Here is a 27250-nt window from a genome sequence, read left to right on the forward strand (position 1 = left end):
TTACGAATGGTGTCCCCGGTTCGCCTACACAGCCCAGTGCGGGTTATTCCACCTCCCCGCATTGGACGGGCTACGGGGAGCATTCAACCAGGTAAGGTTGGGCAGGCTCAGTGCTCAAGGGAGCCAGTACGCCTGCACGGTCCGGTATATCCGGCGCCACTTTCCCGCCCCAGCCCAGTACCACCAGTGCCTACACCACGCACCAGGCTTCCAGTGCGTCTCCAGAGCCCTGTTCCTCCTCCACGCACTCTCCCTGTGGTGCGTGTCTCCAGCCCAGTACCACCAGTTCCGGCACCACGCACCAAGCCTCCTGTGCGTCTCCAGAGCCCTGTACGCACTGTTCCTTCTCCCCGCACTCGCCCTGAGGTGCGTGCCCTCAGCCCGGTACCTCCAGTTCCGGTACCACGCACCAGGCCTATAGTGCGCATCGAGAGTCCAGTGTGCCCTGTTCCTTCTCCCCGCACTCGCCCTGAGGTGCGTGTCTCCAGTCCGGTACCACCAGTTCCGGCACCACGCACCAGGCCTACTGTGCGCCTCAGCAGGTCAGAGTCGGCCGTCTGCCCAACGCCACCTGTACTGCTCGTCTGCCCAGCACCGTCTGAGCTGCCTGTCTGCCCAGCGCCGTCTGAGCCATCCGTCTGCCCAGCGCCGTCTGAGCCATCCGTCTGCCCAGCGCCGTCTGAGCCATCCGTCTGCCCAGCGCCGTCTGAGCCATCCGTCTGCCCAGCGCCGTCTGAGCCATCCGTCTGCCACGAGCCTTCAGAGCCGCCCGTCTGTCCCGAGCCATTAGAGCCGTCCGTCAGTCAGGAGCCGCTAGAGCCGTCCGTCAGTCAGGAGCCGCCAGAGCCGCCAGCCAGTCAGGAGCCGCCAGAGCCGCCCGTCTGTCCCGAGCCATTAGAGCCGTCCGTCAGTCAGGAGCCGCTAGAGCCGTCCGTCAGTCAGGAGCCGCCAGAGCCGCCAGCCAGTCAGGAGCCGCCAGAGCCGCCAGCCAGTCAGGAGCCGCCAGAGCCGCCAGCCAGTCAGGAGCCGCCAAAGCCGCCAGCCAGTCAGGAGCTGCCAGAGCCGCCAGCCAGTCAGGAGCTGCCAGAGCCGCCAGCCAGTCAGGAGCTGCCAGAGCTGCCCTTCAGTCATGAGCTGCCCTTCAGTCATGAGCTGCCCTTCAGTCATGAGCTGCCCTGCAGTCATGAGCTGCCCTACAGTCATGAGCTGCCCTCCAGTCATGAGCTGCCCTACAGTCATGAGCTGCCCTACAGTCATGAGCTGCCCTACAGTCATGAGCTGCCCTCCAGTCATGAGCTGCCCTCCAGTCATGAGCTGCCCTACAGTCATGAGCTGCCCTACAGTCATGAGCTGCCACCCAGTCATGAGCTGCCACCCAGTCCGGAGCTGCCACTCAGTCCGGAGCTGCCACTCAGTCCGGAGCTGCCACTCAGTCCGGAGCTGCCATTAGTCCAGAGTTGTCCCTCTGTCCTAAGCTACCTCTCTGTCCTAAGCTACCTCTCTGTCCTGAGCTACCTCTCTGTCCTGAGCTACCTCTCTGTCCTGAGCTACCTCTCGGTCCTGAGTTGTCTCCTCTATTTAGGAGGGGCCTTGGTGAAGGTTCCTGGACCATGGTCGGGGGCGAGGGTCGCCACTCAAAGGACGCTAAGAAGGGGGACAAAGACAGTGGTGGAGTGGTGTCCTCGTCCACCGCCGGAGCCGCCACCGCGGGCAGATGCCCACCCAGACCCTCCCCTTGAGTTTTAGGGGTGCGCCCGGAGTTCGCACCTTGAGGGGGGGGTTCTGTCACGTTCCTGACCTGTTTTCTGTTGTTTTGTATGTGTTTAGTTGGTCAGGGCGTGAGTTGGGGTGGGTATTCTATGTTGTGTGTCTAGTTCGTCTGTTTCTGTGTTCAGCCTAATATGGTTCTCAATCAGAGACAGCTGTCAATCGTTGTCCCTGATTGAGAATCATATATAGGTGGCTTGTTTTGTGTTGGGGATTGTGGGTGGTTATTTCCTGTCTCTGTGTTTGTGTTCTGCACCAGCTAGGACTGTGACGGTATGTTCTTTTGTTATTTTGTATAGTGTATTGTTTTGTGTTGATTAAATTCATTATGGAAAATTACCACGCTGCGTATTGGTCCTCTGATCCTTCTCGCCTCTCCTCGTCTGAGGAGGAGGACGAAGTAGACTGCCGTTACAGAGGGTGAGGGCTAGGGCCATTCCCCCCAGAAATGTCCAGGAACTTGCAGGTGCCTAGGTGGAAGAGTGGGGTAACATCTCACAGCAAGAACTGGCAAATCTGGTGCAGTCCATGAGGAGGAGATGCACTGCAATACTTAATGCAGCTGGTGGCCACACCAGATACTGACTGTTACTTTTGATTTTGACCCCCCTTTGTTCAGAGACACATTATTCAATTTCTGTTAGTCTCATGTCTGTGGAACTTGTTCAGTTTATGTCTCAGTTGTTGAATCTTGTTATGTTCATACAAATATTTACACATGTTAAGTTTGCTGAAAATAAACTCAGTTGAAAGTGAGAGGACGTTTCTTTTTTTGCTGAGTTTATATGGATGAGCAATGACAGAGCGGCATAGGCAAGATGCAATAGATGGTATAAAATACCGTATATACACTACCGTTCAAAAGTTTGGGGTCACTTAGAATTTCCTTGTTTTTGAAAGAAAAGCAAATTTTTTTGTCCATTAAAATAACATAGAATTGATCAGAAATACAGTGTAGACATTGTTAATGTTGTAAATGACTATTGTAGCTGGAAATAGCAGATTATTTAATGGAATATCTACATAGGCGTACAGAGGCCCATTATCAGCAACCATCACTCCTGTGTTCCAATGGCACGTTGTGTTAGCTAATCCAAGTTAATCATTTTGAAAGGCTAATTGATCATTAGAAAACCCTTTTGCAATTATGTTAGCAAAGCTGAAAACTGCTGTCCTGATTAAAGAAGCAATAAAACTGGCCTTTAGACTAGTTGAGTATCTGGAGCATCAGCATTTGTGGGTTCGATTACAGGCTCAAAATGGCTAGAAACAAAGAACTTTCATCTGAAACTCATCAGTCTATTCTTGTTCTGAGAAATGAAGGCTATTCCATGCGAGAAATTGCCAAGAAACTGAAGATCTCGTACAACGCTGTGTACTACTCCCTTCACAGAACAGCGCAAACTGGCTCTAACCAGAATAGAAAGAGGAGTGGGAGGCCCCGGTGCACAACTGAGCAAGTGGACAAGTACATTAGAGTGTCTAGTTTGAGAAACAGACGCCTCACAAGTCCTCAACTGGCAGCTTCATTAAATAGTACCCGCAAAACACCAGTCTCAACGTCAACAGTGAAGAGGTGACTCCGGGATGCTGGCCTTCTAGGACAACAGTTTTCAGCTGTGCTAACATAATTGCAAAAGGGTTTTCTAATGATCAATTAGCCTTTCAAAATTATAAACTTGGATTAGCTAACACAACGTGCCATTGGAACACAGGAGGGATGGTTGCTGATAATGGGCCTCTGTATGCCAACGTAGATATTCCATAAAAAATCAGCCGTTTCCAGCTACAATAGTCATTTACAACATTAACAATGTCTACACTGTATTTCTGATCAATTTGATGTTATTTTAATGGACCCAAAAATGTGCTTTTCTTTCATAAACAAGGAAATTCTAAGTGACCCCAAACTTTTGAACGGTAGTGTACATATGAGATGAATAATGCAATATATGTAAACATTATTAAAGTGGCATTATTAAAGTGACGAGTGATCCATTTATTAAAGTGGCCAATGATTTCAAGTCTGTATGTAGGCAGCAGCCTCTCTACGTTAATGATGGCTATTTAACAGTCTGAGTGCCTTGAGATAGAAGCTGTTTTTCAGTCTCTTTGATTCAGTCTCTTTGATGCAGCTGTACTGACCTCGCCTTCTGGATGGAATCGGGGTGAACAGGCAGTGGCTCGGATGGTTATTGTCCTTGATGATCTTTGTGGCCTTCCTGTGACATCGGGTGCTGTAGGTGTCCTGGAGGGTAGGTAGTTTACCCCCTTGTGATGCGTTGTGCAGACTGCACCACCCTCTGGAGAGCCTTGCGGTTGTGGGCGGTGCAGTTGTCGTACCATACGGTGATGCAGCCCGACAGGATGCTCTCAATTGTGCATCTGTAAAAGTTTGAGGGTTTTAGGTGACAAGCCAAATTTCTTCAGCCTCCTGAGGTTGAAGAGGTGCTGTTGCACCTTCTTCACCACACTATCTGTGTGGGTGGACCATTTCAGTTTGTCCGTGATGTGTACGCCGAGGAACTTAAAACTTTACACCTTCTCCACCGCGGTCCCGTCGATGTTGATAGGAGGGTGCTCCCTCTGCTGTTTCCTGAAGTCCACAATCATCTCCTTTGTTTTGTTGACGTTGAGTGAGAGGTTGTTTCGCTGACACCACACTCTGTTACCCAGGAATGATTTGATATTGATATAAAAACGCCTGGGCCTTTAACTTTCTTGGAACAATTTGAGCAACTATCCTGTACCATTCCCAGAAACTTGTGGGAAGGTTGTATGCAAAATAACCATAGGACAACCATGCTCTCACCAAGCTCTAAAAAACATATGGTTCTCAGAACATTATGTGCTAGCTGGGTGAAGATGTCCCAGGGCGATGGCTGCTCTTTACAACATGATATCTACTCCATATCTACTCCAGCCAGGAGCACAAAGAGCCAGGAGCACAGGCAACACATTAGCATCAGACCCTCCTATCTACACAACTAGCTGAGAAAGAGACATTATATAGAGATAAGATCCAAGCCGTCAACAAGCAAGATCCCGCCCAGTGGCATAAGAACATCAATGGCTTAACCAACCTCTCAGAAGTCAGGCAACCTTCCACATAGAGGGTCTTAGACCAGGTGACAGAAAACAAACAGCAAATGAAATCAACAAAGCACTATCAAAATTAGCACAGTCCCTACCACCCAACCAACTCAGCACTGCTGCCCTCCTTTTTACCAGCACACCTTGCTCCAGAGGTCCAACCCTGGGAAGTCTACAGAAATATATATCAGAAAACCAAGCCACTAACCTCTCTAGTGAGCAAAGTAGCTGAGAGCTTTATCACTGAAGGGGCTCTCAGTGACATCCTACCCCAAATTGACACCCAACAATATGGATGTCTACAAAGCCAATCAACCACACTGTCTGGTGGATCTAACCAATGAACTATTAAAGTCCTATGATAAGAATGGTTCCATCTGCTCCCTGGTGACCACCGACTACAGCAAAGCCTTCAACCATGTATGCCACAACCTCATCATCACCAGGATGTAATACCGAGCTTGGGCTTAGCCCATCACCCGCCAGGTGGACAGGCAACTTCCTCTCGAATAGACACCAGGTGGTGAGGTATCATGGTGTGCTGTCGGATAGTGTCAGTATATCTTGTGGCCTACTGTACCTCAATGAACTCTGCTCGGCCCACTGATTGTTATTGAATATATCAACAGTGCAACCAGGCAAACTGCAGTTTTTGGATGACCTTAATTTATTAGATACCAGAGGAACTGGTTGACCTGGAGAAGTAGTCAGTGGGGAGCCACATGGTTCTGCACCCCAAAAAGTGCAACGTGCTCCATGTGCACTTCATCAAGTCACCACCCGTAATACCACCCCTGTCTATAAACAACACAAAAGTCCAGAGGGTTGAGCTTATCAAGATCCTAGGAATCTACATCCAATGAAATCTAAAATCAACACAGGTAGAGAACATCTGTGAAAGGCCAGCCAACGTTTGTTCCTCCTCCGACACCTGAAGCACTTTGACTTCCTTAACCTGGTAACGATATTTACCACCTGCATCTGTCCAGTGGTTGAATGTGCTGGCCCAGTGTGGCATGCAGGGCTAAACAAGGGACAAGCCGATGCCATTGACAGAGTACAGAGTACAGCAATTCGTATCATCATTGGCACAGACAACACTTCCTACTCAGATGCATGCACAAATCTGGGCCTACCATCACTTCACACTCGCAGGGAAAGTCTCTCAAGATCCTTCGCAAGATCACTTCTTAAATCCGGTCCCTACCTTCATATGCTCCCACCTCAAAGATTGTCTGTGAGCCTATATCAGACCCGCTCCTCAACTAAACTGGAACTGATCCACTGCAGGACTGAGCATTTCTGTTGCAGCGCCATCCCAGCCATGGTTCACCTGCTGAACAGTTGACGATGAACATTCTTTTTTTTGCCTATAACTGTTGTTTATTGTATTTTAGTTTGTATTGCCAATTTGAATATTAAAATGTAAGTTGTACTCACAATTCAGCATGTCGCTGCCATTTGTACAATGTTCTGTTCTCTCTCTCTCTCATTTTTCGGGGGTAAAATAAGTAGGCAACCCTACAGGCATACACTCTGCCTCCTCCCATTCACCCCCACCCCACTCCATCTCTCCTACAGAACTAGCCACCACAAGACATGGCCTCCTCCTCCTCCTCCATCAACTACAGCCCATAATAATACCCAGGGGACAGACCAGGCCACCATTAGCACACGTCAACATACAACATTCACGATTACATACACCACTGTGAAAACCCATTAACCAATTCTTAACATGCAGCTAAACCCTTATTTGACAGCTCTGTTTTACAGTCATTGATTTACACACACAAGCTGAGGCAAAGGATTGAACCAGAGTCTATTCTGTATGGGTAGCCATGATTTTAAACAACATGTAGAGAGAAATCTGAATCAGAGATAATAACAAGAAGCAACTGAGGAGAAGTGATAGGGGGCTACAGGACCAAAAGCTGAACCAAGAAACAAACAAAACACTGGCTGCTATTGCCCTTTTCACACTGACAGGCAGGCGGCCTAGGAGGGGACTGCCTATCTAAGTGGCAGTGTTGTGCCAGTTAATGCTGCCTGACAGCCCTCTAGATGTGCTGTTCCGCAGGCAGTACTAACGGCAGCCAGAGCAGAGCAGGCTGGCAGCAGGGTAATTAAAGTAAAGTGCTGTCTGACGGTGGATGGATGGAGGCTGACAGGGCTGAGAGAGGGATCTGATTACCCTCTTCAAGCTGCAGCTCTCTAGGGCTGTAGGCTGGATCCCCACTCCACCCTGCCCTGCAGCTACAGTACAATACACTCCCTGACCATAACAGAATAAAAATGTGAGGGTTTATATCTGATAACAGCAGGGTGTGGTGCAATACAATGCAGCCTGTTGAAATGCAGACTGTATCAGTGACGTGCAGTCAAGGTAGGCAGTGTAATAAAAAAAGCTGTTATGAAAAGCCTAATAAAAAATACAATTATATAGAAAATGGTAATATTTTTTTTTAAATCAAATGTCTTTTCTCAGTGATTCTGGTGGTTTTTAAGCTCAAAATCCCAAAATGTGCAAAAACTGCATCAAAACCTCAGGAAAGACGCCACGGTATGCATTCCTTCCTTCCCATCCTTTAAAATCCATTCAAATTGATGCACACGGCCGTTCATGATTCCAGTCACTGCTAACGGACAGGGTCAGGGTAGGACTCACTGCTTTGCCTAGCTGACATTCGTTGCATTGAGTGGATTTCATATTTTGCATGTTGCCTAAACATGTTGTGTGGGAAAGCGCTGCACATTTGGGCATGTCTACATAATTTGGCGCGTGCATCCCTTAAACTGAACGAAGCTAGCTAGCAAAAACAACATGGCAAAATGGACACTATTGTACCTCAAAAAACTTCCAAGTTACTGTATGTATTAGGTATTTTATTAGCATCCCCATTAGCTGTTGCGAAAGTAGCAGCTTCTCTTCCTGGCGTCCACACCAAACATTAAACATGGCATAATACAGAACATTAATAGACAAGACCAGCTCAAGGACAGAACTACATACTATACATTTAAAAATGTCACTCATAGCTATATATCAATACATATAGTACACACAAAATATTGAGGTCAAATAGGGGAGGAGTTGTGCCGTGTGTTGTTTATAACATTTTTTCAACCAGGTTTGCTGTTCATTTGAGCAATATGAAATCGAAGGGAGTTCCATGCAATAATGGCTCTATATAATACTGTCCGCTTTCTAGATTTTTTTTCTGGATTTGGGGACTATGAAAAGACTTAGATTTCCAACGAAAACTTGATATAATTCAGAGAGGGAGACCAACACCTGCACTTACTGAATTTCATCAGAGGAAGGGACAGAAAATCATACGAACGTTTAAACAGAAGTGGTGTGAAATAGAAGAGTGGCTGTGTGGCTACTAGAAGCCGCCTGTACTCTTTCTCCTGCCTGCTCTTCTCAACCGGGGACAACGTTTGGGTGGAAGGCGGCTACTGCAACCTCAACAACCTGACCAATGCCCTCAACAAACACGAAAAGTAGGCATCGCACATCCAACACCAGATTACCCTAAAAACTTTTGAGAACACGTGATCGATCTGGCGTTAAATGATGGGCAAAAACAACAAGTGACCATCCACAATGCTAGTGACCATCCACAATGCTAAGGTAAAGGAAAACTGTGAGATTTTGAAGGACCTTATTAAAGCAACATGCTACCTAGGGAAACAAGAGTTAACATTTTGCAGTAATGATGGCGCCGGAGAGAATGGCTGCCATTTTACAGTCTCCTAACCAATTGTGCTATTGTGTGTTTTTTCGCGTTATTTGTAACTTATTTTGCACATAATGTTTCTACCACAATCTCTTCTGACCAAAAAGAGCTTCAAGAAATCAGGACAACAATTACTCACCTTGTATTGAAAGACAATTTTTCTTTAATGAGTCGGACGAGAGGGATTTACTCCAGACACCCGAGGCCCTCATCCCCGTCATTCCCAGGAGAAAGAGACGGAGATATCGAAGACGAAGGTCAGGGTACCTTGTAAGAATCCGACCACGAGTTGGTAATTTGCCTTTAACATCGGTCCTATTAGCCAACATACAATCATTGGATAATAAAATAGACGAACTACAAGCACGTATATCCTACCAATGGGACATTCAAAACTGTAATATCTTATGTTTCACCGAGTCGTGGCTGAACGACGACATGAATAACATACAGCTGGCAGGTTATACACTGTATCAGCAGGAAAGAACAGTAGCCTCTGGTAAAGACAAGGGGAGCCTGTCTATGTATATTTGTAAACAACAGCTGGTGCACGATATCTAAGGAAGTCTCAAGGTTTTGCTCGCCTGAGGTAGAGTATCTCATGATAAGCTGTAGACCACACTATTTACCAAGAGACTTTTCATCTATATTCTTTGTAGCTGTCTATTTACCACCACAAACCGATGCTGGCACTAAGACCGCACTCAATGAGCTGTATACGGCCATAAGCCGCTCACCCAGAGGCGGCGCTCCTATTGGCCGGGGTTAATGCAGGGAAACTCAAATCTGTTTTACCTAATTTCTACCAGCATGTTAAATGTGCAACCAGAGGGAAAAAAACTATAGACCACCTTTACTCCACACACAGACACGCATACAAAGCCTCTCCCTCGCCCTCCATTTGGCAAATCTGACCCTAATTCTATGCTCCTGATTCCGGCTGACAAGCAAAAACAACAACAAAAATATTTAACTAGGCAAGTCAGTTAAGAACAAATTTAAGAACAAATTCTTATTTACAATGACAGCCTACCAGGGAACAGCAGGTTAACTGCCTTGTTCTGTGACAGAACAACATATTTTTACCTTGTCAGCTCAGGGATTTGATCCAACAACATTTCAGTTACTGGCCCAACACTCTAACCACTAGGCTACCTGCCGCCCCAGTAGCAGGTAGCATCAGTGACTCGGTCAATAAAAAAGGGGTCAGATGAAGCAGATGCTAAGCTACAGGACTGTTTTGCTAGCACAGACTGGAATATGTTCCGGGATTCTTCCGATGGCATTGAGGAGTACACCACATCAGTCACTGGCTTCATCAATAAGTGCATCGATGACGTCGTCCCCACAGTGACTGTACGCACATACCCCAACCAGAAGCCATGAATTACAGGCAACATCCGCACTGAGCTGAAGGGTAGAGCTGCTAGTTTCAAAGAGTGGGACTCTAACCCCGGAAGCTTATAAGAAATCCCACTATGCCCTCCGACGAACCATGAAACAGGCAAAGGGTCAATACAGGACTAAGATTGAATCGTATAACACCAGCTCCGACGCGCGTCGGGTGTGGCAAAGCTTGCAAACTATTACAGACTACAAAGAGAAGCACAGCCGCGAGCTGCCCAGTGACGTGAGCTGCCCAGTGACACGAGCCTACCAGACAAGCTAAATTACTTCTATGCTCACTTCGAGGCAAGTAACACTGAAACATGCATGAGAGCATCAGCTGTTCCGGACGACTGTGATCATGTTCTCAGTAGCTGATGTGAGTAAGACCTTTAAACAGATCAACATTCACAAGGCCGCAGGGCCAGACGGATTACCAGGACGTGTACTCCGAGCATGCGCTGACCAACTGGAAAGTGTCTTCACTGACATTTGAGTCTGTAAGCAGGCCACCATAGTGCCTGTGCCCAAGAACACCAAGGCAACCTGCCTAAATGACTACCGACCCGTAGCACTCACGTCTGCAGCCATGAAGTGCTTTGAAAGGCTGGTCATGGCCCACATCAACACCATTATCCCAGAAACCCTAGACCCACTCGAATTTGCATACTGCCCCAACAGATCCACAGATGATGCAATCTCTATTGCACTCCACACTGCCCTTTCCCACCTGGACAAAAGGAATACCTACAGTATGTGAGAATGCTTTTCATTGACTACAGCTCAGCGTTCAACACCATAGTGCCCTCAAAGCTCACCACTAAGCTAAGGAACCTGGGACTAAAACCTCCCTCTGCAACTGGATCCTGGACTTCCTGACGGGCCGTCCCCAGGTGGTAAGGGTAGGTAACAACACATTCGCCACGCTGATCCTCAACACAGGGGCCCCTCAGAGGTGTGTGCTCAGTCCCCTCCTGTACTCCCTGTTCACTCATGACTGCATGGCCAGGCACGACTCCAACACCATCATTAAGTTTGCTGATGATACAACAGTGCCTGATCACTGACAACGATGAGACAGCCTATAGGGAGGAGGTCAGAGACCTGGCCGTGTGGTGCCAGGACAACAATCTCTCCCTCAATGTGATCAAGACAAAGGAGATGATTATGGACTACAGGAAAAGGAGGACTGAGCGCGCCATTCTCATCTACGGGGCTGTAGTGGAGAGCTTCAAGTTCCTTGGTGTTCACATCACCAACAAACTATCACGGTCCAAGCACACCAAGACAGTCGTGAAGAGGGCATGACAAAACATATTCCCCCTTGGGAGACTGAAAAGATTTGGCATGGGTCCTCAGATCCTCAAAACGTTCTACAGCTGCACCATCGAGAGCATCCTGACTGGTTGCATCACTGCCTGGTATGGCAACTGCTCGGCCTCCGACCGCAAGGCACTATAGAGGGTAGTGCATACGGCCAAGTACATCACTGGGGCCAAGCTTCCTGTCATCTAGGACCTCTATACCAGGCGGTGTCAGAGGAAGGCCTGAAAAATTGTCAATGACTCCAGCCACCCTAGTCATAGACTGTTCTCTCTGTTACCGCATGACAAGCGTTACCGTAGCGCCAAGTCTAGGTCCAAAAGGCTTCCCAACAGCTTATACCCCCAAGCCATAAGGCTCTCTGTTTATTATCTATGCATAGTCACTTTAACTCTATATACATGTATGTACATATTACCTAAATTACCTCGACTAACCGGTGCCCCCGCACATTGACTCTGTACCGGTACCCCCTGTATATAGCCTCGCTATTGTTATTTTATTGCTGCTCTTTAATTATTTGTTACTTTTATTTCTTATAATACTTAACACATATTTTTCATAAAACTGCATTGTTGGATAAGGGCTTGTAAGTAAGCATTTCACTGTAAGGTGTTGTAAAATTTGATTTGATTTGAGTACAAGCTTATGTAATCGTGGCATCTATGTGGAGTTATTGTATACCTTTGCTAAAAAAAACTTACACTGTGTTTTTGGTTATCAAACAGAATACAGAATGATTTGATTGAAGCAGATTTGATATGATTCGAAAGGACATTGAAGATGAGATTAATGTAGCCCCATTTGTTGCAGTAGAAGTAGATGAAACCACAGATGTTACAAACAAAGCTCAGATCTCTGTGATTTTTCATTATGTGGCTAAAAGCGAAATCAAGGAAGCGTTTTGGGAATTGAATGATGTGAGGGATAGTGCCTAGCGATTAGTGCTTTTCGAGGTCGTTTCGGTTTCAGCTCGATTATTATTTCGGAAAAGTGCCCTTTTCGTCCTTATGCTTTCTAGCAGTAGCCACAGCAGCCATTTTGGAATGTCATTCTCAGCCAATTAGCCTCTTTGTTGTTATTATTGTTTCAATGTTCTCAATGTATCAGTGTGGATAAAGGTCAAATTTGGAGTACAGTGGCATATCTCATCCCTACATTGAGGTAGATTTTCCGACCCATATATCGCGCTGGCTCCACAGTGTCGTAAAGTAACCATGATTGTGTTCTGACCCCAGTGCAGCTCAGTGTAAACAACTGTATAAAGGTAGGGTCGGTATCTTCTGGTAAACATCCATAAAAAATATTTCAGTAGCAATAGCAGCCAGCCAGCCCATCTAACGGTATCTTTGTCCTCCCTATACTGTACTGTCTTTAGTCATCCTATTTATCTAGGCTAACCTGCCTAAGTATGCTGCAGAGCTGTTTGACTAAATCATTTTACTAGCTCTTCAAAGTAGATAAGGCATACTTTCACAAACTGTCTCTATCCCTCTCGTCACTGTTGTGTACATTCCTCTTTCATGTGGTCTATGTGGTCTGTGTGTATCTAACCTAATGTAGCAGGTGTAATAGTGTATCTATCTCTGTCCGAGCCAGAAAGAACAGGCACAATGGATTATGGTCATTGTAGTTAATTACCACGTTTATGCGCTGAACTAGGTTGAATATTTGCTTAATGAAAACTCCAACTCCATTCAGCCCAGCGTCCCACATAGTTCTTGACTTGATTTCTCTCGTGAATGATTTGATTTCTCTCTAGAGAAATGGCGCGTCGGTCAATTAGTTGTTTAATAACCAACATTTTGGTTAATCATTCAGCACTAGTGAGTGATGACAAACGAGCTGCGGCCTTGGCGGATTATGTATTGGGAGTGTTGGGGAAGTACAACTGAGTTGAAAAGCTGGTAGCTCAAACATACAATGGGTCCTCAGTGATGGCATCCCAGCTTAATGGGCTGCAGGCCAAGATAAGAGAAAAAGTGCCCGAAGTTCCATTTATTCACTGTTAAACTTGGTGATCTCACAGTCAGTGAAATGCAGCCCAGAGTGTCAAATCATTTTCAAAACAGTGGAGGGACTCACTTTGACTTTCAAACTCAAAAGGAATAAATAATACTTCCACAACACTACCACGGAGAGGTTCACCCTGACGGACAGACGAATGGTCTTCATTTACAAGCCAAGGTAGGTCTAAATGCATTTTTTTTTTGCCAGTTAGGTTACTGTTGACTGAACATGAGAATAGTGCTGCTTACCATTCAGCACAAAGGAATTAACCTGTAGGCTATGACATTAGTTGACTCCAAGGCGCTGTCTATTCAGCAGTGCTGAATCCTGGCCACAGCCTCAGATACCTTTAATAAAAGCTTACTTCCTCATTTTCACCATTGTCTATACTTTAGGGGCTTTAATATGTATTTCATTTCCTAAAGCTGTCTAGCTGTTTATGGTTTTGATTAACGGACAACATTCCTTTGATGCATTTGATTTATCAAGCTAGAATTCCGTTTTGATGAGACACTTTTCAGTCATTTCGATTGTTGATATGGACATTTTGTTAACACCTTATTTATTATATACAGTATGTGTGTGTGTGTGTGTGTGTGTGTGTGTGTGTGTGTGTGTGTGTGTGTGTGTGTGTGTGTGTGTGTGTGTGTGTGTGTGTGTGTGTGTGTGTGTGTGTGTGTGTGTGTGTGTGTGTGTGTGTGTGTTTGCGTTGCAAATTATTCGGATGAAATGTGTCCATACATTGGTATTTTAGTGACATCAGTTGTAACTGTGGACGCTACATCGGCCTACGGCTGAGTTGAGCAGTGTGTCATTTTGTTGGATGATATGAAATATGCTGCCATCGGAGGCTATCGCTTGTGTATCTTAGCTACATTGGTATTTACATTTGGTGATATTTTTGGTTCATTTCGGTTAATAGCTTATGTCACTGGCTGTTGGAGCTATCTGTGATATGATGAATTTGGGCTTCATCAAGGTTTATTTGTGAGTAAATCTGGCTTTGATAATAGCCAGTGCCTACCCAGCCACCGACCTCACCGCACATCACTGGACTGTATCCATTTTTGGACTTGTTAGTCTTTGATATGATTCTCTCACAACTATATTCCTTTAATCTTTCTCTCTAAACCTCCCCACCCCCTCTCCACTCCCTCTTTCTCTTTCCCCCTTTCTCTCCCTCTCCCTCTTTCCATCTCTCACCATCGTGGTTGGGGTTCCCCAGGGTCCAGGGTTCGTCTGAGTCGAAGTGGGTGTCCCCTCCGATCCCAGGGCCCGGAAAGTAGGCGTGGGCTAGGAACCCGCCCTCACCGTCGAAGGGTGAGCTGTCGCCATGGAAACCTGAGGTGAGATCAATTTAATTTAACTTCAAAGTTTACATTGGGAGAACGGGATTAGGCCGACATTGACATAGTTTCAGTTTTCCTCTCCCAGGCACCATTCAATACAATTCTCACCTGAGGCGAAGATGATGGTGATGTCCACATCACGCCTGCCGCTCTCCAGGGCGCTGTAAGGGACGGCCTCGAAGTGAAGCGGCGTCACCCCCTGCCACACGTCAAACGCACGCCGGATGGCATCGTGGGTCTCCCTGGAGCCCACTTTGGGCGTGACGTTCTTTATGCTGAGGGAGGAAGAGAGGGTGAGTCAATTAAGAACATAGTGTTCTTTACATTGACAACATGTTTTACAATAAAGACCTGATGTTAGGAGAGAAATGGATAGGGAATATGATAAAAGTGGAAAACAGATTGTGTGATCCATCCTGGGTGGGGGGTTATTGGGAGGTTGGATGGTACCACCAGCTAGATGAGAGCAACATTTTACTGGTCATTTTTTTTATAAGACATTGACAGTAATATAAGAAAAATATTTTACTCCTTAGAAAGAGTTAACTCCTATTCTGATCTAACTGGAACAATTATACCCACATCATTCATAATTTTTACTGCAGTGGGCTAAATCAAGGTCACACAGAGTGTTTCTTGGTAGTCTTAAACAAATCTACTTTGAAACAAAAGTGTGCACCACACACACATGGTTATGGGCTTAAAAAAAAAGAAGACACCTGTACCATGTCAGATATGTATTAAATGTTGAGTTTGCATCCCAATATTACACTTTATATACATCACAGAAGACTAAAACATAACAAACCATTTGACATAGAAACACTGGATTTTCAGCATTTAAAAAAAAAGAATGTTGACTATGTAACGCTCGTCGTCTGGAGAAGGAGAGGAGGACCAAGGTGCAGCGTGGTAAGTGTTCATTAATTTAATTAAAATATGAAACACTTGACAAAACAACAAAAACGATAAATGAACAGTCCTGTAAGGTGAACACACAAAACAGAAAACAACCACCCACAAACACAGGTGGGAACAGGCTACCTAAGTATGATTCTCAATCAGAGACAACGATAGACAACTGCCTCTGATTGAGAACCATACCAGGCCAAACACATAGAAATACAAAACAAGGACAACATAGAACACCAGACATAGAATGCCCACCCAAACTCACGCCCTGACCAACCAAAAAGAGACATAAAAAGGATCTCTACGGTCAGGGCATGACAGATTAATTATGACATTCAAAAATATATTAATAACATTCCACCCATGAGGTCATTCGATTGCAGGAAGGGAAGCTACAACAAAGCTTTAACACAAGGCAGCACCGCAAACAGAGCATTTTAAATAGAGAAAGAAAGAGATAGCTACAGCGTCACATACAGCACCACATATCATATACTGTAGGTCCAAATCTGAACCACCCTCCCACTATTGCTTGGGGAGAATATTCTCTAAAATGGTTGACGAGACGCTCGAAAAAGTTTCAGTGTTAAACTATTCCAACAAACCCAGCAGCTTTCACTGCACTTTTAACACAGCTGTCGTTATCAGTCGCTCGCAGACAGAGAGAGAGAGAGAGAGAGAGAGAGAGAGAGAGAGAGAGAGAGAGAGAGAGAGAGAGAGAGAGAGAGAGAGAGAGAACGAGAGGAATCTTCTTCCCCGTTTTCTCTCCCCAACTCATTTTCATGTAGAGAGTGCAGTCAGCAGCGACAGCCAGGCTGACTGACATTCCATTAGAAGAGGTGCCTCATCAATTCACATGCAGGAAGGAAGGAAGGATTTAAATAAATTGACAGTGTTATCGTCTATTACGGCTGTAACCTGTCAATTTCCCACCGCGCCGAGCAGCACCCCTTATCCCGCTCTCTCAGACCCCATTAACAGTGGAAACTTAATCACGCGTGATAAGATGGGGAATTTGAATATTTTTGTTGCGATTATTGGATGATTTACATAGAGGAATTTGGAGAGAAATGGACGAAGTAAAAGTTGTCCTCGTCCTCGATCGTCCTTGCTATTGAAATTTGGCAGTTTGTCTTCTGGTACTCTTAAAAGGAGAAATTAAAGATAACTGCAAAGGAATGCAATGGAATGCAAAGAAGAAGAAAGTTGAAAACCATTACATCACTTTATTCTGTCCTCTGACTTAACTTCTATTCACACACAAACAACTCTTCCTCTATGTGTGTGTGTGTGTGTGTGTGTGTGTGTGTGTGTGTGTGTGTGTGTGTGTGTGTGTGTGTGTGTGTGTGTGTGTGTGTGTGTGTGTGTGTGTGTGTGTGTGTGTGTGCGGGTGTGCGCGTGGGTTTGTGTGCGTGTGGGTGGGTGTGGGTTTGTGTGTGTGCGCGTGTGTGCGTGTGTGCCCATATGTGCTATCTCTAAGGCAACGCTGAGGGAATGTGACACACGGAGGAAGAGAGATGAAGAGAGAGCACAAATTAATAACTACACTGACAAACACAGAACCCTATAATAACCCTTGGCTAATCTGACTAACGGCTGGTTGTCATGGTAACCGTCAAGGCTGCTGGAATGAGTCTCTCACCTGTAGGTGATGCGTGTGTGCGTGCATGTGCCGGCCTACATTTCTCACCTGTAAGTGATGTGTGTTCGCTGCCACTTCTGCCCCGTCAGTGCGTACCTCCGCTTCCGCGACCTTGAAATGCCCTTTAGTTTGTCTGGATTTCCACACCTCGGCCTCTTCATCCAACTAAGAACAAAGGAAGTAGTGGAGGTAGAAGAAGAGGACAATGGAGGGAAGAGGAGGATAACAGTTTGGGTTTGGCGGATTCCAGGAGAACGCTAATTGCCCCAATACTTAGTGCCAACTGTAAAGTTTGGTGGAGGAGGAATAATGGTCTGGGGCTGTTTTGCATGATTCGGGCTAGGCCCCTTAGTTCCAGTGAAGGGAAATCTTAACGCTACAGTATACAATGACATTCTAGACAATTCTGTGCTTCCAACTTTTGGGGAAGGCCCTTTCCTGTTTCAGCATGACAATGCCCCCATGCACAAAGCGAGGTCCATACAGAAATGGTTTGTCGAGATCGGTGTGAAAGAACTTGCCTGGCCTACACAGAGCCCTGACCTCAACCCCATCGAAAACCTTTGGGATGAATTGGAACGCCGACGGCGAGCCAGGTCTAATCGCGCAACATCAGTGCCCGACCTCACTAATGCTCTTGTGGCTGAATGGAAGCAAGTCCCCAAGTGGAAATACTTCCCGGAAGAGTGGAGGCTGTTATAGCAGCAAAGGGGGGACCAACTCCATATTAATGCCCATGATTTTGGAATGAGATGTTCGACGAGCAAGTGACCACATACTTTTGGTCATGTAGTGTACCTACAGGATGTTTGACTGGTTATATCTGATGCCACATCAAGAACTACTCTGAACTAGAATACCAAACACACAGCCTTACATACTGCAGTGAAGTGGACAATGGGACTAGTACTTCCCACTATAATATACACTGAGTGTACAAAACATTAGGAACACCTTCCTAATATTGAGTTGCACTCCCTTTTGCCTGATTGGTGGAGTGCTGCAGAGATGGTTTTCCTTCTGGAAGGCTCTCCCATCTTCACAGAGGAACTCTAGAGCTCTGTCAGAGTGACCATTGGGTTCTTGGTCACCTCCCTGACCAAGGCCCTTCTCCACCGATTGCTCAGTTTGGCCGGGCGGCCAGCTCTAGGAAGAGACTTGGTGGTTCAGACAGGGTCTGAATACTTATGTAAATAAGGTATTTCAGTTTTTTTTTTGCAAAAATGTTTTTTTTTAAATGTTTTCGCTTTGTCATTTGTCATGAAAATTCGAATCAATAATGAGGAGAGACAAGATCAATCACCAATCAGGATATTACTTTATTCAAAAAGTATTAATAACATTGATTCATTTTTGCAATAATAAAGCTGGTCGACGAACCACCCTTAGAAGATTAGTTGAGAGCCCAACGAGCGGATTTGAGCCACAGCATTTTATAGCAAAGTACATCCTCCTGAATGTTCATGACAAACAACAGATGTGTGAAATGGGTTAGGATTTGTTAGGATTTTATATGAAATAAATTAATAATTCACAGCAGACAGTATCTGCTGTATAGACTGTACTCATTGTATGGAAACCAGGGTCTGACCCCCATAACAAGGTTCCTCTCATAATTATCCATAAGCGAGCCATCGTCACCCTGGTACCTCCCAGCACACAAACACTAACTCATGCTATGGAATGCTTTCTTTAGATTTTATCACCAAATGCATCATAAATCCACTATCAGCATTAAACCCCCAGACGCCCAACTCAGAAGAACACACAAGATGACAGTGTTCTAAGAACCCTATTCTATTCCATAAAACAACACTTTGATGCAATAACAGCATTATAACATCATACTGTAATTTCGCTCTCACACATTATGGGGTATTATGTGTAGATTGCTGAGGAAAATGTTTTCTTTAATCAATTTTAGAATAAGGCTGTAACGTAACAAAACGTGGAAAAAGTCAAGGGGTCTGAATACTTTCCGAAGGCACCGTATATTACTTCTGGGAGCGAAACAAAAAAATATTATAGTACAAAACAAAGTAAATATATGACCATAAAAATGTGACATCTAGTTGACGGAAATGGTTCTTTCCATTCTGAGAAAAAGTGGTGAGACTGTGTTGGCCAGGTTAGAGCTTCAATGACTAATCTAGTTACATTCAAACCCATGTAACACATATGGAATACTGTGCTCAGAGATAATATGTAAAAGATAGAGCCTCACCTTAGTGTGATATCACTTCATCAATTTAAGCAAGAAAGAGAAGAATGAAAAGTGTTATGATCTCAATGGGCTGCTAGTTAGAGATGTTGGAGCTCATTTGGGTAAGTCAATGTAGGCTACATACATTTATCATTGGTGATAATTACTTTTTTGTGTTCCTATTTTCACTGATACATCAGTGCCATTCTGTGTGTGTGTGTGTGTGTGTGTGTGTGTGTGTGTGTGTGTGTGTGTGTGTGTGTGTGTGTGTGTGTGTGTGTGTGTGTGTGTGTGTGTGTGTGTGTGTGTGTGTGTCTGCGTCTGCGTCTGCGTGCGCGTGTGTGTAAGTGTGTGTGTATCTACTCACTATGTGGTCCTCTCATCCAGTGTCCCTGTGACATTGAGGCCGTAGACGCGCTGCATTGCCGCGATGGCTTGCTGCATGGTCTGGGCTGAGCGCAGGACAGCCATTCTGGGGTCTGTGTGGGACAGGTAGCCGTACTTCTGTAGCCATCCCTACAGGAGAGAGAGAGAGGGAGAGAGAGAGAGTCATGACAAATGCTGCTATTACTTTGTTATTATGTGAGTTATAAGCTACATTTTGGTCATTGTCACCAAGATAGAAATGACAGCGTGAAACAGATGCAGGTCTGTCCTGGTTCATAAAGTCTCTAGTATGAGTCAAACTGATCGTACAGTCCAGGTTCATAACTCTCGGGACGGAAGTGTAGCCTGTAAACTACGTCCTACGGGCTACAGTATCCCTCCATGCCTTCCAGAGTTACAGGAACACTCCGTGCTGTCTATCACCACCACTGCTCAAAGCTTCCACCCACACACAGTGACACTGACAGAGAAAAGGCCTAGTTCAGGTTCAGATTTTCTGCATATTAGGATGGACCAAAGTCCAGTATTCAAGGCTGAACATTGTAACCCACATGGCTATGCCCAGTTACCTGAATCAGTTCCCAATAACATTCACTCAGTGTTTCTACCTATAACCACCACTGGTCAAAGCTGCCACCCACACAGAGTGACACTGCCACCACTGCACTCCTTCTGAGTAAAGCAGAGATTCAGTGTCGTCCAGGGGTCATTGTCAGACCCAATCCCCCGTTTACCGTAGCCAAGAGCCATGAGGTGGCGGCTAGGCAGGCAGCCACGCTCCACCACAGCTGTCCACACTGCCAACCAACTGCTGCTGCCTCGCAATCGCCATCATTACCCAGTTTATGAGACGCTCCCGCTAATCCTTCATCTATCCCTGTATCTCTATCGCTTGCTCTCCGCTGCTCACTGAGCCAAATGCCTTGTTGTTGTTTGCCCATCTTTCCACCATCCCTCAATCAGATGTAGCCAATGGTTGTTTGTTTGTTTTGTCTGTGTATAGCTAAGGCCCAGGTTCTGGTTCACAGCACAAAGGACTGAATAAGGATCCGAGGCCAGAACGTGGCATTTAACAGTGTCATTTGACTTGAGGGATGAGAGCGAATAGCCTACAGTAGACTAGACCTATACAGATAATATGACAGAAGCAATTAATATGGTACAATATATTCAACCCGATCTATCCTATTACGCAACTTGGATCACATATTAATCTGCACAACCATAAACCCACCCAGTTGCGTAGGTAATTTATAGAATACTAGTATATACAGTATACTACATATATATATTTACAGATGTATGATAACAAATATTACAGACGGTGTCAGCTCATGAGCCGACTGAGCGGATGGGCGCTGGACCATCTCGTTCAAAACAATGCCAACAGCATCCGATGTTTTTTTTGTGATTGTAAAAAAAAGAATAGAACGCATAATAATTTCGATGTTCCGCGCGTCTTGAAACATCCATCCGAATCAGATACATTTGCCATGCCATCCACCATGCTTCAGTGATGATGTAGCAGGTAAATAACAACCCTCGTCTACAGTTAATGTTGTTTTTCGCGCAAAGCGCTGCCACCCGAGCAGAGGAGAGTGCACAGTAATGTATGATGAGCAGCCGCGAAGCACTAGCAGGCCATTTATCTTACCTCAACGCTGAACTGATGATGCTCTTCTCCGGACACAGCGCATACAATCCACAGCAAGAAATGCAAGCAGAACGCTGCTGCGTAAAAAAAATCCAATGGTTTTCTTTTAGATGAGGATACTAAGGTCATAATGACCCGTTTTTCCCAAGTGGGTTATTAGATAAAACCGCCCGTCGTGTGATTAGGTTCGTGCGTCAAATTAAGAAAACCATCTGGTGAGCTGTCAAAGCCAAAGTCGGAGACGCGCATAAAAGGACGGCCGCGGTGGTTTTGCCAAGGGGATAAACCCAGATGCCATGTATTATTTTCTCATGTCAAGCTGTGATAGAATTAGGCATGTTAGATCCACCGCCTCCGTCGCTGTTATTTACATCGCTGGTTTGGTTTATCCAGCGGCATCGATGTCCATGTACAGTAATCATACCTCCAGAGTCTACGCCTGCGCTTTGATGTTTCCAGCAGCGCAACACTCCCCATGAAGGCGTAAAGACCAGCGTCATGTAATGTTTGCCTGGCTACCCAAACTCCTTGCTCCCAAACGCAACGCGATGTACGCCCACGGCAGTTTTATAGCTTCTCTCGTGCTATTTTACACATTTTGCCATGAGGCTGAGAGAAAATGTTGCCGTTTTAGAGGGATCCTTGAAAGACTGGACAATCTCAGCTTTTTCCCCAAAAATATTTATCTTAATATTAACACAATGTTAATCCCTGAGCCAATTTCCTGCTATTCTACACATTTTGCCACGAGTCTGAGAGAAAATGTTGCAGTTTTAAAGCAAATTGCCTGTAATTTAAAAAGAATATCATGGTTTATGACGTGTTCATATGCTATCTGGTGGACCCGAACTCCGGGTGGACCCCAACCTACATTTTATTTCGTTTTTAGTAAGGGTTGGGGGTTGCAGCGGTGGTAAACTATACGCCAGTGGCCCAGAGATGTTAGTTTCTTCTCCCCATTGAACATAGAGCAGAGGAGGAATTCCGTTTCAGTCGTCAGGCAAATGTAATGTAACCTGGTATAAAGTATGTATATTGGGAATAGAAATAGCCCCAGACAGATGGAACAATCATCCTTCAATATGCAGTGATATCATTCAAGTACAGACTATTACACGGTTATAACAATGTAATGCAATACAGGGTATATTAACAGTTTTAATCATATGGCCTATTCCGTGACAAGATACATACAAAGATACACATATGATATTCAGTGAAGACAAGCATTTTAATATCAATAACCATTCAGTCAGATAAGCCTATCCTAACACCACTCTTGGAAATACTCCATTAGCAGGTTCATGGTGATTGGTGAATGAATGCATGGAGACAAGAAACCTCATCTGGGTACCAATGTCAGGAATCTGCATGAGACAGAGATACTGTACTTTAACCACAAGCTGGCAGTGTTGTATTGAGAAACAGGTTCCCTACTACTACTTCAATGGGGTCAAGATAGATCTTAATTAAAAAATTATATGGTGTATGCTACACCCTACTCAATGGATATGAAAGATTAAAGAGACATTGTTACATTTGTTGGATAGAATACGCCTCTATCTCTCAATGTCTTGCTCTTGACCACAGACCCAGGGTGCACTGCAGGGTAGGCGGGAGTCAGGGGGAGCCAAATGAGGCTACGTTAAACCAACACACTCCATGGAAAATCGCCACAGATCTGTCTCACCTTTTCATGATGAAATTGGATTGACTACTCAGTGCATTCGGAAAGTATTCAGACCCCTTGACTTTTTTCACATTTTGTTATGTTACGTTTGGTGGTTACAGCCTTTTTCTAAAATCGATTTCATAATTTTTTCCCTCATCAATCTACGCACAATACCCCATAATGATGAAGCGAAAACAGGTTTTTAGAAATTGTAGCAATACCTTATTTAAATACCTTATTTACATAAGTATTCAGACCCTTTGCTATGAGACCTGAAATTGAGCTCAGGTGCATCCTGTTTCCATTGATCATCTTGAGATGTTTCTACAACTTGATTGGAGTCCACCTGTGGTAAATTCAATTGATTGGACATGATTTGGAAAGACCTGTCTAAATAAGGTCCGACAGTTGACAGTGCATGTCAGAGCAAAAACCAAGCCATGAGGTTGAAGGAATTTTCCGTAGAGCTCCGAGACAGGATTGTGTCGAGGCACAGATCTGGGGAAGGGTACCAAAACATTTCTGCAGCATTGAAGGTCCCCAACAACACAGTGGCCTCCATCATTCTTAAATGGAAGAAGTTTGGAACCACCAAGACTCTTCCTAGAGCGCGCCACCCGGCCAAACTGAGCAATCGAGGGGAGAAGGGCCTTGGTCAGGGAGGTGACCGAGAACCTGATGGTCACTCTGACAGAGCTTCATAGTTCATCTCTACAGCACTCCACCAATCAGGCCTTTATGTGGCCAGACGGAAGCCACTCTTCAGTAAAAGGCACACGACATCCCTCTTGGAGTTGTCCAAAAGGCATCTAAAGAGTCTCAGACCATGAGAAACAAGATTCTCTGGTCTGATGAAACCAAAATTGAACTCTTTGGCCTGAATGTCAAGCATCACGTCTGGGGGAAACCTGGTACCATCCCTACAGTGAAACATGGTGGTGGCAGCATCATGCTGTGGGTATGTTTTTCAGGACCAGGGACTGGGAGACTAGTCAGGACCTTCCAAAAGGAAAACGACCCTAAGCACACAGCTAAGACAATGCAGGAGTGGCTTTGGGGCAAGTCTCTGAATGCCTTGAGTGGCCTAGCCAGAGCCCGGACTTGAAACGGATCGAACATCTCTGGAGAGACCTGAAAATAGCTGTGCAGCAACACTCCCCATCCAACCTGACAGAGCTTGAGAGGATCTGCAGATAAGAATGGGAGAAACTCCCCAAATACAGGTGTCCCAAGCTTGTAGATTCAAGGCTGTATTCACTGCCAGAGGTGCTTCAACAAAGTACTGAGTAAAGGGTCTGAATACTTATGTAAATGTGATATTAAATTTAAAAAATTGCAAAAAAATCTAAAACCTGTTTTTGCTTTGTCATTATGGGGTATTGTGCATAGATTGATGTGGGGGGAAAAACAATTGAATACATTTTAGATGAAAGCTGTAACGTAACAAAATCTGGAAAAAGTCAAGGGGTCTGAATGCCTTCTGAATGCACTGTACAATGGACATTCTGATACTGTACTTTCCTTAAGGGTTGAAACAGGACAGGATGACTCGTCTGCCGCTTGTGGAAAGATTCCTATTGGATTAAAGTAACCAGGTTCATTCATATACTCTGAGTGTTTACTGTATTACCCAATGGGCTGCTATGGAGACCACATGCTCTGACAAGAACTGTATTTGCCTGGAGAGATCATTGGGAAACGGTAAACCATCACCAATGAGACAAGTCCTGTTTCACTTTGTCAGTACAAAAATGTGTGTGTGTTTGTTTGTTTTTCTGTACACAGAGCAGACTATATGGGGACAGCCAGGACTGAAATAATTGTTTTTTGTCACATCAGTCTGCCCTTGAACAAGGCAGTTAACCCCCAACAACAACTTCTCCCGGGCCCTGATGATATCGATTAAGACAGCCCCCCGCACCTCTCTAATTCAAATTGGTTTGGTGAAATGCAGAAGACACATTTCGGTTGAATGCATTCAGTTGTAGGTATCCGCTTTCCCTTTCAGTCCAACATAAAGTTATCACATTATGTTGGAGCAGGGGAGAACGACTGGCCCCTCTCATTGAGGATTTCAGTTCAAGGCTGACCGGAGTACTGCAGGCAATGTTTTTAGAAAACAGAATCCCCCATTATAGTCAATCAAAGTATGGAGATCTTCGAGGTCAATATCCGTGAATATAAAAAAAAATCGAACACAATAATGGTACCAATACGTGCTGCTATTTCACCAGATGTATGTCCTTGAACCGATTGTTTTAGTATCGCACACAGAAGAAGTTATAAGGATCATTTAGTGGCTACAGCAGTCTGCAGTATCCCAGTCGGCTTTCAACTTGAGATACACAATGAGAAGGGGCAGCACTGACCTTGCCTCCAACGTCACTTCCTAGAGTAGCTCAAACTGTGCCTGTTCCATAACCTCCTCCATGAAGCAAGATGGTGACACACTAAAATTACATTTTCTGATCTTCAAATTATTTTTAGCATGTGGATGTGTTGCAACTAGTTTGCCGTCTTAGAAAAGATGAAGGTAACACTTGACACCCAGTGTAATAACACATTATGACACTGTCATAACCATATCATAACGTCCTAACAGCTGACATAACTGTCATAATATGGTCATAACACTGTCTTGACACATATATTTAGACCTGTTGTGACATATTGTACTATTTTATGGCTGGTTATGACACCTTCATAAGAGTGTCAAAACACACAAAACCTTCAACAGTAGTTCTTGTATGACTGGTTATTACACCTTCATAAGAGTGTCAAAACCCACAAAACCTACCACACAAGGCAACACATTCCATTACGCCATAGCCTACTTGTCAATATTATGTTTATGTTACATAACATTTTCTGAAATGTACCATTTTCAATTATCATTGTAATTGCGCACAAATTGATGTCAGACATGCACCTACCCCAATGCTCTGTTGCTGATGACTGGGATGAATGCAGGAGCAGATATCAGGAGCAGGACAAGACACCCTCTTTTTAACTGATGACTGACATAAGGGCATGTACGTGATAGGCCTATCTGGCTTATATGATTAGGATGGTCATAATGCTTCTTGACCGTGTCATAAAGTGCATTTTCGTAGTCCAAATAAAGTGACATAGGATGGTCCTAATGCTTCATGACAGTGTCATAAAGTGCATTTTCTGAAAGTTATTTTAAATATGATGGAAAGGAAAGGAAACTTCTTGGCAGGGAAAAAAATACATTTGAATAAATGTTGGTTTTGACACTCTTATGTAGGTGTCATAACCAGCCATAAAATAACACAATATATATCACAACAGGTATAAATATATGGGTCATGAGAGTGTTATGACAGGTTATGACAAGCTATGTCAACTATGACATATTATGACATGGTTATGACTGGGTGTCTGGTAAATTGTTACCAAAATGGGTATGCCTGTCTCTGTGTTTGCCAAAATAAGTAAGGGGAAAATATGTGTGCATTGTGCAAGTGTGCATTGTGCAAGTGTGTGCACCAATTAGTAAGGAACTCCCCACACCTGGTTGTCTAGGGCTTAATTGAAAAGGAAAAAACATAAACCTGCAGACACTAGGCCCTCAACTTTCGGATGATTTGGGCATGATGCGCGAAAAATGCTAATATCGGTCCCATGGCTTGAATGGGATTTGTGCCACATGCTAAACCATAAATGTACCACAATTCATAAACTTAATCTCCCCTGGTAAAAAAGCATCTACACAATATTTCTACTAGCCTAACATTTGGTTTGCAACAGTTGCTGTTTGTCTAAACCTTGCTGCCTGCCTCTCCAACCTGTGCAACAACAGTTGCTGTTTCTTTTTTGAAATCGCCGACGTGACGAGACTGACAGCTTCTCTGAGCCAGCAAATTCATTTCTCTGTAATTTTGCAACTTCAAGCTTTTTTGTGTCTCGGTTCTATTTTTAAGAAAAAAATGTATTGTGATTTTTATTTTACATATATTAAGTAAACACTAAAATAACCTAAAATTGTTTTTTTTCAGCTTTCAATATGTTTTGCCCTGTTTTAGCAGGGCACACACCCAGACTTTTCTCACACCCAGACTTTTCCTACCCAGACTTTTTCTATT

At 44.7% G+C, this 27250-nt stretch overlaps 1 protein-coding gene and 1 long non-coding RNA gene across 3 annotated transcripts in view; one reads left to right on the plus strand and one right to left on the minus strand.

Moving 5' to 3' along the window:
* Positions 1-21598, minus strand: part of LOC120020249 (matrix metalloproteinase-16-like) — a 48020-nt gene extending 26422 nt beyond the window's left edge. The window contains exons 1-5 of the mRNA XM_038963789.1: positions 21470-21598; positions 19796-19944; positions 17274-17390; positions 14780-14946; positions 14526-14663 (exon numbers count right to left, since the gene is read on the minus strand). Coding sequence (XP_038819717.1) covers positions 14526-14663; positions 14780-14946; positions 17274-17390; positions 19796-19944; positions 21470-21598 — 700 coding nt within the window. The remainder of the gene's footprint in view (positions 1-14525; positions 14664-14779; positions 14947-17273; positions 17391-19795; positions 19945-21469) is intronic.
* LOC120020251 lies at positions 13253-14883 on the plus strand. Of its 2 annotated transcripts, none has more exons than XR_005472423.1 (3): positions 13253-13499; positions 14548-14668; positions 14743-14883. It is a non-coding gene; the product is annotated as an uncharacterized LOC120020251 (long non-coding RNA). The 2 variants fall into 2 exon arrangements; XR_005472422.1 differs by having other exon boundaries at positions 14757-14883.
* Positions 21599-27250: the final 5652 nt, after the last annotated feature.

Source organism: Salvelinus namaycush, chromosome 25 (genome assembly GCF_016432855.1).
Source record: "Salvelinus namaycush isolate Seneca chromosome 25, SaNama_1.0, whole genome shotgun sequence".
NCBI classification, from domain to species: Eukaryota; Metazoa; Chordata; class Actinopteri; order Salmoniformes; family Salmonidae; genus Salvelinus; species Salvelinus namaycush.